Genomic DNA, 15431 nt, shown 5'->3' on the forward strand with positions numbered 1-15431 from the left:
GATATTTACAACCACAACTCAGTGATTACGACCTCTCGAATCGGTCCCTGTAACTTCACGAATGAGCTTTCTCACATTGCAAAGTGACGAATCTGCATGCTTGACTTTTGCAACACTTCTTGCACTGATGTGTTGCAAAGAGAATTTGCATTTGTAGCTGTGGGGGGAGGGGCGGAGGGCTGTGTGAATTTTTTTTACAAGTGAAAAATGAAACATACAAGTTCAGATTTTTGATCCACAAGTTCTCAGATCGTATTCTACAGGTTCTCAAATCAAGTCTACAAGCTGGTGCAATTTGCAACATATCTACCGTCATACTGTTTTAGATGCTCAGTGGTGGACAGTAACAGGGTTAATGTACTTAAGTTCATTTTTTGAGTATCTGCACTTTACTTGAGTATTATTTTTGGGGAAACGTATTACTTTTACTCCACTACATTTCTATCAGTGCTCTAGTTACTCACTACTTCAGCTTTGAAGTCAGCTCATGAATTTCCTTCTCTTTTCTGAAATCAGATCCCCAAGACAGTAAACTGTGTTTGTGTAGTTCTGCTTGTCTCAGTGGTTTAGTCGTACCTGTATATCGTGCGTCTCTACGGTTGAACGTGGAGCAAACACAGAGCAGATTTCACTCAGATCAGGCAGTTCATTTAGAGGTGGTAATGATGGCTAGAATTCTCCACCTGAGCACCCACGGTCATATCTTCAGCCCGTGTTAGAGGTTTTTGAAATGAAGAATGATACATGTTGTTTGAAATGTTCTCCCTGTTTCCCACTCTGCCCAAACACACAAACATTCACCGTCCAACCTGAGAAAGCGTGCTGAGCTACTTAACATTTGTTTCATTCCAGATCAACATTTCAAACTGAGGTGTCTGAGCTTAGAGTAACTTAGTGTCTGTTTTTACTCCATGGTGTAGTTTTTAGAGATTTCAAGTAAATGTTTCTAAATAAACATAATGTAACCGAATGTACTCTTATGTATTCTTGACTGCACTCAAAATACAACGTTTTGAGATATTTTTAAAAGTACTTTGAATACTTAAGTATTTTTAAAAGCAAGTACTTCAGTAATTTAATTCAAGTAATAATTTGACAGAGCAACTTTCACTTGTATTGGAGTAATATTTGACATGGAGGATCTATACTTTGACTTAAGTAATGAAGACATGTACTTTGTCCACTACTGGCTGTTTGTTGGTATAAAGTAACCGTGAATCTTGAACCTATAGTGTGCAAGTTTCCTCTAATATATGTAATGGTTTCCAATGCCTTCAATAAAAGTTTCTTCAAAAAATAAGAAAGGGCACAAAAGGAGTCATTTGTCATTTGTTTCGATCCAAAGTATGAGGATGAGAGAAGAATATTAATAAAGAGATTGAAGGAAATCAAGGTAAGATGGTATATAGGTGATGTGTTACAGAAAAATACTGATGATACGCGTTAAAGTTTTTTGTTGACATATCAAAAAAAATTCGGATTCATTTCTTATTCTTCAAACTATAATTTTGATATTTTAGTTGTTTATTTTTTTTTATTGTTGGGGGGATAATTGAAAGCAATCAAAGCCTGATCCATACTCCATACCAGCTGGTGGCGGTAATTAACTATAAAGTTGTTGCCAATATCCATAAAAAAAAAAACAGAAGAAGAAGAATAATCTTTATTTTTTATTTTATTTATTATTTTATATTAGGGGGGATTTAGATTGTCAGCCTGCAGTCTGACTCCGGACCGGAAGGTGGTGGTAATGCACCAATAAGCCGGAAACAGCCGTCACACGAAAAACAACGAAGAAGAATTATCTTGATTTGAGTTATTTGAAAATAAGGATAAAATAAAACAGTAGAAACATAAATAATGGTCCAATTTGTGCATATTTAACTTTAACACTCAGTCGTGGTCATGTTTAATGTGTATTTGTTTGTTTTCAGGTGTAATTGTTTATTTTATGTAAAACCCGGAAGACGTTTGACTGGTGCTAGCTAGCTAGCGTTAGCTCACAGTCAGCGTCTTTTTGACTCCATATTATCCTGTTGTTATGAACTCGTGTTTAAACAGGTTAATTTAGCATGTTTTAGAAAGAAGTGAAACTCCTCAAACCACCACCAGGAAGTAGACTGTATCTCCATGACTTTAAAACACTGGATAGGGATAAGCAGATGGAGAGTCAGTGATAGCCAGCTGTGCAGATGATTTGTAGATCTACGGTTTTGTGCTACAAGCATACACAGCACTACAGTCAGCTGATTGTATTCACATGACATATTTCCACTGTGGGGCAGCTCCAGTGTACCGGTGCTGTGGAAGTGTTGCATGGAGAATCAGTCTCACGCGAAGGAAACCTTTCTATCACAGTTAATTTAAAGACCTGGAGAAGATTCTGAATGTGTAAGGATCCAGGACAGAGAGCAGAAGAGTGAATAATGTCAGGAATAACACAGTGAGGCCAGCACAGAGAGGAGCAGAGGGTTAGCTACGTAGCTTCAGGACTGTTGGTAAGTTGTTTGTTAAACCAACTTTGTCACTCTTCTTTCTCTTGAGATAAACATCTTTGTGTTGCAGCAATCAACACAAAGATAGGAAACACATGTCTGTAATTGTTTGTTTATTGTAAGATATGACACCATGGTGGTAAAAACAAAGTAACAATACAGCAAAACTTGTTGAGAATTTTGGTGGTATGATAAACAAATCCCTTTAATCTATCAGTGTGGATCTTGTGTATAATATATACTCGAAATTAATATTATCAAGTGTTTACGTCACAGTGTTGTCCGTGCATATGTATTTGGGATGAGTCGAATATTCGATTAATCGTTTATAACAGTTAATCGAATACATCATGTGACTTTTATCTCCTCTTTATAATGTGTTTTTGTCATTTTGTATACTAGCCCCTGATTGTAATGTGGAACAGTTATCACACTGTGGTTGTAGGGCATCTGAAAGCTGTTCCCTTATGGACATTATATAACAAAAGACTTCCAGAATAACATTCAGGATAACATGAGAAGTATAATTTCTGGGAGGAATTTGTTCAAAGAAATAAACAAAAATGATGTGAAGTGCAAACTTTATTGGTAAAAGTAGAATATCTGGATCATATCTATACATATATTATATCTACAACAATTTTGCACAGTCATCAAATGTGTCTCTCTGTCTGCAGAGGGAGCGAGATACTATTCCAATAATTGGCCAATAGTTAGCAGGAACTATCGAATAGTAATTTTGCTTGAAATGCCCATAATAATTAGAATAAGATAAGAGATTCCTTTACTCGTCCCACATTGGGGAAATCCAAGTGTTACAGTAACAGAGCAGACAGACCAAAAGAAATATATAAAGCAAACAAGAGCCTACAAATGAACAATTATTAAAAAGTTATTAGCAATTAAAATTAAAATCTAAATTAAAGAGGTAAACGATAGGCATATCTACAACATATATATAAATTATTGATTATAGAGTCTGACCACTGCAGGAAGAAAAGACCTGTATAATAATGATTCTATCCATAATAATAATAAGAATGATTCTTTGACTGAGGCTGGCTGTAAAATGTGTAACAGTGAAGACATGTTTCATTAAAGTCACATGTTCTCCTTCTATTCTCAGAGGCGCTGTTCCCTCTAAACTTCTTTTTGTGTTCACTTCCTCCAGGAATTTACAAATAACCTTCATCATGGGTCCAGAAGGGAAGAAGCTGTTGAACATCATCGTCCTCGGCTTCGGCTTTATGTTTATGTTCACTGCTTTTCAAACATGCGGTAACATAGAGGTGGGTTTGTTTTCACTGATGCACGCTCCAGATCAGATAATCAGAACTTCAGTCTGACACCCTTCTTCTTCGTCTTTCCAGCAAACTGTGATCAAGAGCTTCAACAGCACTGAGTTCCATGGGAGTGGATACACGAGGTAAAGAGCTGCACTTTTATGTTTGGTACTCAGTTTCTGCTTTACAAGCTGTAGATTACTTCTTCTTGTCGACCCGTCTGTCCACTCTGAATGAAATCTGTCTGTTCTGACAATCTCTGGAGGATAATTCAATCTTAGGTAATCACTTTAGGTAACAAGGTTTGTGTTTGTCTGTGTGTTCACAAGAAAACATCCAACATGGTTCCAATCGCTCCAGTAATGAAGTAATCCCCGAGTTCTTAAATCGTTGGCCCAATTATTTTTCTTGACATGATTTTGGGTCTGAAAGGAACAAAAAGTTACAAGCAACATGGGCATGAATGCATATTTTCTGACTTATAAGTACTTTTATTTTGTTCACAGAGAGGCTCAGATAGTTATTGTGTTTGTTTTAATCCCAGGAGATAAGACGGCTGTAACCTCTGAAATCAAACACAGAGGTTTCTTGTTTACCTCTGCCTTCATCTTTTATATTTATGTTTTACACAAATATAGTTTAGATCTGATGTGATCACAGAAAGCAGCAGTAGTGTCTCTTAGCTCTGATGAAGCTCGAGGCTGCACGACTTGTGCAACGTTCTTCTTATCTTTTCCTCTAATTTACCACGTTTTGTGAAGATCTTGTGCAAGATGAGTACCATGCAATTTATTCTCTTTGTCATTTCCTGTGGTATTTGTTCCTCTGTTTACATGCACAATAGATTTTAATTGTTTATGTTTAAATGTTTTTATACTACGGTGAAGGTAAGTGAGAATCAGAATCAGAATCAGCTTTATTGGCCAGGTATGCTTGAACACAAGGAATTTGACTTAGGTAAACTGTGCTCTCTTTGTACAAGGCATAAGAATAAGACATTCAAGTAAAAATAAAAATAATAACAATAACATCAGCTATAAATACAAAAGAACAACAAATAGGTATGACTGATATGTACAGGCTAAACTAATGTGATAAAGTGCAGTGGTGAGTAGCAGAGGTAGTTTTTACTTTAAAAAAATAGAAGTTAAATAATAAAGTAAATAGAAATATGGAATTCTGCTTGGAGAATTGTTGAATTGTATATTTACAGAGAGTATTTATCTGACAGGTATGACACTGTTATGGTTTAGTGTTCATCAGAGTGACAGCCTGGGGGAAGAAACTGTTCTTATGGCGGGTTGTTTTGGCGCACAGTGATCTGTAGCGCCTGCCGGAGGGGAGGAGTTTGAAGAATTTGTGTCCAGGGTGTGAGGGGTCTACCTGCCCATTTCCTGGCCCGGGACCGGTACAAGTCCTGGATGGGGGGCAGGTCGACCCCGATGAATGTGTAGCACTAAAGTCCAAGACATGTTTACTCTAGAGCAGGGGTTCCAAAGTTTGGGTTGACACAAATGGGGGGGTCATGAGATGTCTTCCAGAATGTTTTTTAAAAATAGAACTTTTTACCCATCATAATAAAGAATATCAACAAAGATAGCAGCTAACCTTGAAATAGAACCTTGAAAATATGAAATGTAATGAGTTTTCTGCCTTTCTTTGTTTCCAGATGACTCCTAAGTTTAGGGTTAGTGAACAGTTAATTATCTAAAGCATCAGTAGCAGCAGGTTCATTCATAACACACAGGAAACACAGACACATGCTTATATAGGGAGGGTCATTTTCTGCAGACCAGCTAAATGAAGACACATTAAATCACTTTGAGGGACAGTGGGGGTCGCAAGTCTTTGGCACCTATATTTTGGGGGTCGCGGGCTGAAAAGTTTGGGAACCCTTGCTTTAGAGCAGTGGTTCCAAAAGTGGGGTCCTGGGACCCCTGGGGGTCTGTGTACCATAGCGTGGGGGTCCGTGAAATAATTAAAACACATTTCTAATAAATCATAAAATTGTGCTGTGTCATTGAAAACAGCATATACACCATTGTTATGATACCATTTGGTGGCTGAAGGGATATGTGAGTCTTGCTACTGTTAATTTTCTGAAAGCGTTTAAGATCAATTACTTGAAAAGTCTGAATGCTGTCATGTTGAGTCCACAAGGAATGAACTGACCCTCTGTTTTAAAGTATACAAGTGGGATTTACTTGATTCAAATTGAAGTGTTATCTGTTTATCACTATGGAACAGGTCTAAAGTATTTAGATTGATAAGTTTTACAATACAAATAGTTCCAAGGGCATCTAAGAATGCAAATGGTAGTAAGCATGTGCTAAATCTATGTTACAATTATGAGGGGGTCCTTGGAACAGTTTCTCACCTATAAGGCGTCCCTGGCCCCAAAAAGTTTGGGAACCCTTGCTCTAGAGGACAATAAAGTGAAGTCTGACTTGCGTGCTTCTGTCTGAAACGTCCTCTGAGTTTGATTCAGACACATGAACAGTTCTGTCCTCCATCCCTCGCAGCATGGCCATCATCTACGGAGTTTTCTCTGCATCCAACCTGATCGCTCCGTCGGTGGTGGCAGTCATCGGTCCGCAGCTGTCGATGTTTTTCAGCGGGTTGTTTTACAGGTAAGCTCACTCAGACCAGGACAGCTCCTACATCATACGTCACATACGTTCAAACTCAATCTTTAATGTCTTTTATAGCGGCTACATCGCCATGTTCATCTACCCGTACACGTGGAGCTTCTACACGGCGTCTGTGCTGGTTGGAATCGGAGCAGCAGGTACAGGAACGTGACCTATGGATCATGTTGACATATCTTCATGTTTTCTACATCTCTCTGCTCTCTCTCCTTTCTCGTCTAGTCCTGTGGACGGCTCAGGGAAATGTGCTTGCAATCAACTCTACTGATAATACCATCGGGAGAAATAGTGGCATCTTCTGGGCTCTGCTGCAGTTCAGGTGAGTCTCTTTTTTTATGCACATGAATGTAAATGAGATTCACGCAGCACTGAGCTATTTGAGTTTAATAACAACACGTATTTCTCTGCAGCTTATTCTTTGGAAACCTGTACATATACTGCGCCTGGCATGGACATGTCCACATAACAGGTACGTCGTACACGCTGTGATTATAAAAGCCGTGCCTCACGTGTTGACTGCTGTCCCTGGAGTTTCATTTTAAGCGTGTGACTCATGTTCTGTGTCTCAGACAAAGACCGTCAGACCGTGTTCATCTCTCTCACGGTGATCAGTCTGGTGGGTTGCTTCCTCTTCTTCCTGATTCGGAAGCCGGACCCAGAGCCCTCCCCGTCTGAGGGGTCGGAGCCGCTGCTGCAGGCAGAGTCCACGGAGAGCAACTCATCAGCCAGGTGAGCCAGGCTTTTATTGATCCTGTGGAAACAACATTTATTAAACCTTCCTGGAGGATATGATGGGGTGTGTCCTCAGAAGGGTTCAAAACATGCAAGACAATTCTAACTAGGCCTTGCTGTAAGACTTTGAAACATGCAGACTGCCGCTCCTCCTCAGGCAGCATCAGGATGTTTGTGCTGAGGGAGGAGGTGTTTAATAAATCTAACATCCTGAGTCTGATCAGTGCTGGGAGCTTAAATTATGTCTGCACTATTTGGACACATTGAGACTTAAATTGAAAACATTTAACATCACTAGTTTCTGATATTCACGAGCAGTGGTGGACAGTAACAAAGTACATTTACTTAAGTATTGTTTTTTGGGGAAACTTATTACTCTAGTGACTCACTACTTTAGCTTTGAAGTCAGCTGATGAGTTTTCTGTTCTGAAATCCGATCCCAAAGACCGTAACCTGTTCGTGTTTTTGTGTTTGGTTTGTCTCAGTGGTGTAGCCGTACCTCGGTTGAGCGAAGAGCAAACACAGATCAAATGTCACTCAGATCAGTCCGTTATAGATAAAGATAGAGAAACAGAACGTAGCAGAATGTACACCCATGCATTCTTCACTGCCCTTACACTTTGTGAAAATCCGTTTAGAGATATTTTAAAAAGTGCTTCAGTATTTTTAAAAGCAAACTCCTCCAGGACTTTAACTCAAGTCATAATCTGACTGAACAACTTTCACTTGTATTGGAGTAATGTTTGACCAGGAGGATCTTCACTTTGACTTAAGTAATGAAGACGTGTACTTTGTCCACCTCTGATCACGAGGACATAAAACTGAATCCAGTTGTTAAATATCATCCTTTAAGAGCAAAGCTGCATTATGAATCCTAGGAGTTAAAACAGCGACAAAACATCCACCTAAAGTGCTCTGATTGTTGTTATAGGCGTCTGTAAACATAACAGAGAGGATACCTGCAGAGCTGCACCTCTTTCTTAAAGAGTGAGATCTATAAATAGAGAGAGCCGTTTGTCTCTCTCTTCACAGCCTCCATTTAAAGAAACACTCATTTCACTGTGATCCGCCTCAGTCAGTCATACTCTGTTTGTGTTATTGAGGATGACACACATACTGAGTTGAATCACACTAACCAGTTTAAGCAATATGAAAACTGAATGGTCTGCAAAGTGCTCTGACCAGCAGATCCACATTTCTACACTAATTACTTGCCACGCTGCAAAACTATCAGCTGCATTCACACACACAGACTGAAAGAGGAACAAACAACCTTCCCTCTGTAGAATGACTCGACCCACAGCTGCAACACACAAATAAACTCACGAGATCAGGCCGCAGTAGACGAGGAGCTCCTGGATCCTGATGTATTAAAGTGTAACCTGTTTTTATGAATGGAGTCTGAGGATTTACAAAAGAGAGATCTACACTACCAGTCTACTGAAGACATCAAAACTATGACATAATCTGGTTTTGTCATAATCTGGATTACAACAGTAGTCAAATAGAGCTATCCATTGTGTACTAACCCTACCTCTGAACAACACAACTGATGGTCTCAAACACATTAAGAAGGCAAGTCATTCTACAAATGAACTCTTGACAAGGCTCATGTTCATTAGAAACCATTCCAGGAGACCACTTCATGAAGCGGACTGAGAGAATACCAAGAGTGTGCAAAGCTGTCATGAAGGAAAAAGGGGGCTACTTTACAGAATCTAAAATATAAAACATATTCTGCTTTGTTTAACACTTTTTAAAAAATTAAATAATTCCATATATGTTCTTTTAAAGTTTGATGTCTTCAGTATTAATCTACAGTGTTTACAATAATTAAAATAAATACAAACCCTTGAATGAGAAGGTGTTTCCAAACTTTTGACTGGCAGTGTAAAAAAGTTTTTATTGCACAGCCATGACGTCAGGTTTGAACTGTGTAGACCTTTTAGACCCGACATGTAAAAAGGAGGGTTTAAAAACACAGATTTAACCTTTTAGTGCACGAGGGGACACGCTTCTCATGCTCAGGAGGAGCCGCTGTTATGAGTTCAGTTTCACACAACTTGCAGCGTGAGATGAGCCGCATGGGGCGGACAATTTGTTCTGTTAATGATTCTCTTGTGATCAATTCATCAATGTGTGCCGCTCCTCTGAGGGTTAACTCTGGAGGGGGGGTCTCAGACTCCTGGAAATCTGAATCGCGTATGGATCCAGGAAGTGTCAGCTGAGATATTTATTGGGGTGTTTCTTTTGTCGTAGCTGTTGTTCAGGGGCCCAAAGTGTCTCTCACGTTCATATCCAGCACAGTCTGACGTTATTTAACTTCCACACAGATTTCTTATTCAAAATGTTTTCCCAAAGATAAACGGGCGCCTGGGTTCTCCCTCCGCGGAGCAGGAAGGGTGTTTTTCTGTAGAACAGAGCCGGACGAGACGGCTGACCTTTTACTGTAAATGCTATCCTTTGTTGCCGTTTCTACATTTCTCTTTGTAACTGCTGAGATACGGTCACCACGGAGAACAAGGTCAGTTTAGGGATGAAGATAAAACATGAGGTGGAGGTGCAGAGTGCTTCAAGACAAACAGATCCATGCTGCAGTTTCATAATGTCTTCATCAACGTCTGCTCTCCTCTTCACAGCTCTCCACGCGCCAGCCTCGGCTCTCAGGCTCTGGACGCCTTCGGTAAGTTCACTCAATCAAGACACAGAGTTAGAAAAGTTTCAGCATGCAGCCATAAAACAGGCTGTGATGGCTGCAACAAAGTCTTTGAAAGCTGAGATATCAGATTGAGTTTCAAGGTGTTTTTATTGAGTTTGGATCCTTCCTAAAAGTTAAATTACACACCTAAACACTTGAAATATGTAACCGACTGAGGCAGCTCCTGTGTGCTTGTGTAGAAGGAGTCTGTTGTCTAAAGACGGCCATGTTTGAGCCGTTTCTGGTTAAAAACATAAGCCGCTATGCGCCTAAAATAACCATCTGAGCCTGCCAGAGACAAAAAACAAGCTCCCTTAGTATGCATTGGCACATTTGCTCCTCCAGATTATGTTTCAGCCACTACTTCTCATTCATTCCTCCACAGCAGTTTGAAAACTTTCCATGTTTATTAGTCTGTCAAACCCAAAATACACAAACACAGTTCCCAGTTTTGAAAAGCCATGAATACCCTTTAATATGTGGTGAATAAAGCTGCCTCATCATGTGTTAACTTCCTCTTTGTCTCTTTCTTTCTGCAGTCAAAGCATGTAAAATGTTTGTCACCAAGGAGATGTTGCTGCTGAGCACCTCGATCGGATACACAGGTGAGGAAACTGAGCGGTGTGTGAGGTTTAAATCAAAGTGTGTGTGTGCTGATTGATGAGTGTGTGTTTTATGTGTGTTAGGTCTGGAGCTGACTTTTTACAGCGGGGTGTACGGGACGTGTATAGGAGCCATGACTCAGTTCGGCAAAGACGCCAAGAGTCTGATCGGCATCTCCGGCATTTTCATCGGCATCGGCGAGATCTTAGGTGAGTCCTCTGAGCTCGGTCTTCTCCTCAGTCATGATGATTTAACCAAACACTAACTTGTTTCCTTTCCTTCCTGTTCCTGCTCTGTCTGACCAGGAGGGGGCGTGTTTGGGATGCTGAACAAGTGTAACCGGTTCGGGAGGAACCCTGTGGTGCTGCTCGGGCTCATCACTCACTTTATCGCCTTTTACCTGATTTTCCTCAACATTGCCAGCGACGCTCCTCTGGCTCCGGAGGCAGGAACAGATCTGCAGGCCTACATCACGCCCAGGTATGAGGACTACAGAGAGGGTCTTTACTAAAGAGTAAACCTGAGATTTATTATGAGGGACTGTTTTGGAATGTTAAGAGGTGCTAATTTAGGATCTGAGACAAAGTTGGAAATCCAGTTTCATAAAAACAGTTAAAATAATCCAGATTTTGAGGGAACGTATCCCTTCAGACTTGTCTGGAGCAGCAAACTTTAATCCTCTTAAATCTATCCACACTCTAAGCCCTCTGTTTGCTCAGTTTATTTAGGTAATGATGTAATAATGGATTTAAATCCACCGATAGTGAAATGACTACCCTCGTAGTGTGAGTGCTGAAACTATAAAACGAGTGAAGTGTTTAACGTGTGATGTTCGTGTGTGTTGCGGCTCAGCGTGGCGGTGGCGATGCTCTGCAGCTTCCTGCTGGGTTTGGGTGACAGCTGCTTCAACACTCAGCTGCTCAGCATCGTCGGCTTCATGTTCAAAGACAACAGCGCCCCGGCGTTTGCTGTCTTCAAGTTCATACAGGTGAGTCTGAGACACAGGTCACTGTGATGGTGACTGACTGGATCTGTATCATCTTGCAGAAGCAGCTCTGAGAGTTTCTCTTTAAAACAGCTTCATGTGACATGTTCTCGTCTTTCCTCTCCAGTCCATCATGGCCGCCCTGGCCTTCTCCTACAGTAACTACCTGCTGCTGCACTGGCAGCTTCTCATCCTGGTCGTGGTGGGTTTCTTGGGCTGCATTACCTTCTTCATGGCGGAGGCGGAGGCGGAGTCCAGCAGGCGAGAATCAGACTACGACAGCATCTAACACGAGAGGAGGATGAGGAGGGCGCAGCTGGAGGCGTTCAGCTCTCCACAGCTGTGAAACAAATCACCCAGGGATGATGATAGCGAAGGTTTCTCTGCTTCAAACTGGGGTGTGGTTACTGAACTGTGGATCTTTGCATCTAAATCAGGAGGTACTTATTTAGAGTGCTGTGTGCACTACAGTCTCTTATTGTTTGGTGCACAAACATCAGATTAATCTAAAGGAAACAGACTCAGCTGGGGCGTCAATGAGAGTCCTTTCAGTGATGATACAGAGAGGTGGGTTAGAATAATCCCACTGCTGCTCGTGCCTGTAAGAAGAGACCCTGAGAGAAATACTTATTATGTGAAACAGGCTGTAATGGCTGCGATTTAATCCTTTGATCAAAAAGACCCAGATTACAAATATCCAACTATCTCTTAACTGATGGGAACCATAGCAGAGCGAGGTTTTCTTTGTTTTGGTTCATAAACAGCTCTGAGATGAGCATGCATTTCACCCCACAGATGCAGGAGTTGCTGATCTACCTCTGCTTTATCAGTTTGCTTATTCAAACGACTTTGTGTTTTAATGGTTTGATCAGATTCAACTTGATATTCAACACAAGAATACAAACAAACTGATGAAGGCAGCAGCTCCTCCATCCGTCTGGGTAAAGTCTGTATTTGAAGCCGTGTTCACACACACACACACACACACAATGAACACATGAAAAAGTCCCAACATGTTAAGGGAGGGTTACGTGTGTGAATGCAAACAGCTGTATTCTTCAACACGTCTTAATCCAGGAGTTTTCAAACGAGTCCTGGATTAAAATTTCTGCAGGAAGTCACGATGAACTGATGTGTGAACGCAGTGGGAGGAGCCTGGTGATGTCACGTACTTAATGAGGCATGCTCCTTTTCACTCGTACTGTGAAACTAAGACTGGGATTCAGTCTGAAGTTCAAGCACTGATGATGCTGGACTCTGTTGCTTCATGGATTAAACAGTAGGTGCCACAGTGTCATTTATACATTGTCTTGGCCTTGAAAGACTCTGTAAGGAGAATCTAAAGAGCAAGCTGTCCTGATATTTTCTAGAAACTGTCAGGAGAATATATTTGAGAAATGGGCTTTTGAAAACAGAGTCAAGAGAAATGTTGCTTTACAAATATCTCTGCAGAGACAATCACAACTCCAGGCTGTCAGGAGTAAAATAGAATCCCTCAGAGTGGACACAGTTTGATCTGGCGTTTTTTCCCAGAAGGATTCACTTGAAGTCGTTACAGCCTGTTACACAGCTCCTCCTATTACTCACTCACATCCCAAAATACACCCGAATAAGGCTTAAAAATATGTCATGTGCAAAACCTGGATTCATAGCCGCTCTTTGGGTTTATCTCAAAATATAATCTCTCTTTGTGTTGAAGGGATGCTGTCAAATACTCTCATACACTGAAGTGAATGTGTCGTGTATCCACTGCTGTACAGTCAGTCACACGTTATCAAACCCTGAGATGAACTATAAAGACTGACGAGTCTTCTCTCCACAGCTGATGCGTTTAAATTTAAGTCATTATTGGAACTTGGGAGCAAAAAGGTCAAAGGGAGACATTCTAAATATGTATGTGTGTTTGATTGATTTCTACCTTCATTGTTCTGTTGTCTTTTTTCTGATTCTTTCTTTGTACCTTCAGTGCCGTGTAACTGGTTTATCTCTAATAAGATCCACAGGATCTCTGACTTGAGGATGACCTGTGACTCTGCATTCCAGGGAATGTGTTGTAATTAAAGGCGGGTGACTTGTGTAGTTCTAATGAAATGAAAAGAGTCCGCCTGGTTCGCGAGAAAAACAAGAAATATATCAGTCCTCTCTCCTCCTTGCTTCTGTTTCTGACCCTCTGAAGAAGACAGACACCTAGAGAGTAGACTGAGAAGAATGCCAAAGATTAGTCACTTTTGTTGTTGTTTCAGTGATTCATGTTTTTTCTTCGCCAAGTTTTTTTTTTTAGATCTGAGGCCAAACTGACACAGAGCTAAAAATGGGCCTTAAGACGCCGTCTGCTCCGGCTGTAAGCGGGAAGAGGCGGCGAGGACTTCTATCTAAATGCAGTGGATTTTCTTCCTCGTGTTTAAAGTGTCGATATATGAACACGCACATCGTACTGGTTAATTTATTGCTGAATGAACATCAGGGGTTGGGTTTGCTCAAGTTTTGATTGGTGTTGCAATGGCTCCAATCAATCTGAAGGATACTAAGGGAAATGCATGTGTACTATGAGAAATGAGATTTTATATTTGAATGTAGTAACGAATGGCACCCGAACTTCGCTTGCTTGTTTTTATTATCAATAAAATCTTATTTTGAACATAAGTCGTGTGCTTCATCAGGAAATGTACGGAACACCTAAATGGACGTGCACCTGAAAATGTTATTGACTTTGCTCCGGCTGAAAACCAATAAGCTGAGATGCATTACTCACTCAGTTTTCCTGTGATAATGTGCAATTCTGCTTGTTTTCAAGATATCTCTATAACACTGGTTTGCCTGATATTACCACCTTTGTCTGGTAAGCAAGGAACTTCAAGTAACAGGAAAGGCCTGTTAATAGTTTCTTTAAATTTCTTTTCCATAAACATAGTTTAGAAACTGTTGTCTCAGTAAATAATAAAAATACCTTTTTTATGAGAAATTGATCTTACAGGTTAAAGATCAAAAACACAGAAATGAGCTTGGTTCTCTGGATAAAAAGAGATAAATTATCCAATTACAACGAGAAAAATAACTTGTTATATTGAGAAAACAGAGAAAATGGAATGTATTCAATCTTGCTCTTTTAGGGCTTTCGTAGTTTTCCAGAGATCTTGGCATATCAATACAAAAGTATGGTTGCATGTAAACAGAAGAAGATTAGGGCCACCTTAAAAAAAAAAGGGCCAATATATACAGTATCCATCCATCCATTATCTTGACCGCTTATCCCGTCAGGGGTCACGGGGGGCTGGAGCCTATCCCAACTGGCTTTGGGCGGAAGGCAGGGTACACCCTGGACAGGTCGCCAACCTATCACAGGGCTATATACAGTATATTCTTTATTATTATTATGAGAAAAAAGTCAGACTTTTTTTACTTTAATCTCAGAATTCTGACTTTAATCTCAGAATTCTGACTTTAATCTCAGAATTCAGATTTTTTTTTTCTCATAATGATAATAATTAAAAAAAACAAACATTGACCTTCATTTGTTTTTCTAGTGGCCCTAATCATCTTCCTTACATGTCTGCTTTGGGCTTCCATAAGATAAGATAAGATAAGATAGTCCTTTACTTGTCCCACAACGGGGAAATTCAAGTGTTACAGTAACAGAGTAGACAGTGCAAAAGAAATATATAAAGCAAACAAGAGCCTATAAAGTAACAATTAAAAAGTTATTAGCAATTAAAATTAAAGAGGTAAAAAATAAGCATATCTAACGCATATATATATATATAAATTATTGGTTATAGAACAAAAAATACAAACTGCAGATACAGGTGACTTTTTAATTATAATTTTTTATTTTACAACGTTTTTTAAATTTATTTGAAACTCATAACATGTCGATTTAAACTGTAGTTTTGATAAACTATATAAATATATATAATATATAAATATGAATATAAAGTCTTAGTTTTATCGTGTTTGGTTTCGCTGAAGTTGCTGTTTGCATTTGACCAC

General features: G+C 39.9%; 1 protein-coding gene across 1 annotated transcript; it reads left to right on the forward strand.

Annotated features, from left to right (window-relative positions):
- The first annotated feature begins 1749 nt into the window (after nucleotides 1-1749).
- On the forward strand, nucleotides 1750-14087 carry mfsd11 (major facilitator superfamily domain containing 11). The gene is made up of 14 exons (XM_034712095.1): nucleotides 1750-2498; nucleotides 3667-3784; nucleotides 3866-3921; nucleotides 6301-6408; nucleotides 6487-6566; nucleotides 6649-6745; nucleotides 6837-6895; nucleotides 6996-7155; nucleotides 9798-9841; nucleotides 10396-10461; nucleotides 10543-10668; nucleotides 10765-10939; nucleotides 11312-11447; nucleotides 11572-14087. The coding sequence occupies exons 2-14, from the start codon at nucleotides 3689-3691 to the stop codon at nucleotides 11731-11733; spliced, it is 1365 nt and encodes a 454-aa protein (XP_034567986.1). The 5' UTR covers nucleotides 1750-2498; nucleotides 3667-3688; the 3' UTR covers nucleotides 11734-14087.
- Nucleotides 14088-15431: the final 1344 nt, after the last annotated feature.

Source organism: Notolabrus celidotus, chromosome 20 (genome assembly GCF_009762535.1).
Source record: "Notolabrus celidotus isolate fNotCel1 chromosome 20, fNotCel1.pri, whole genome shotgun sequence".
Classification (NCBI taxonomy): domain Eukaryota; kingdom Metazoa; phylum Chordata; class Actinopteri; order Labriformes; family Labridae; genus Notolabrus; species Notolabrus celidotus.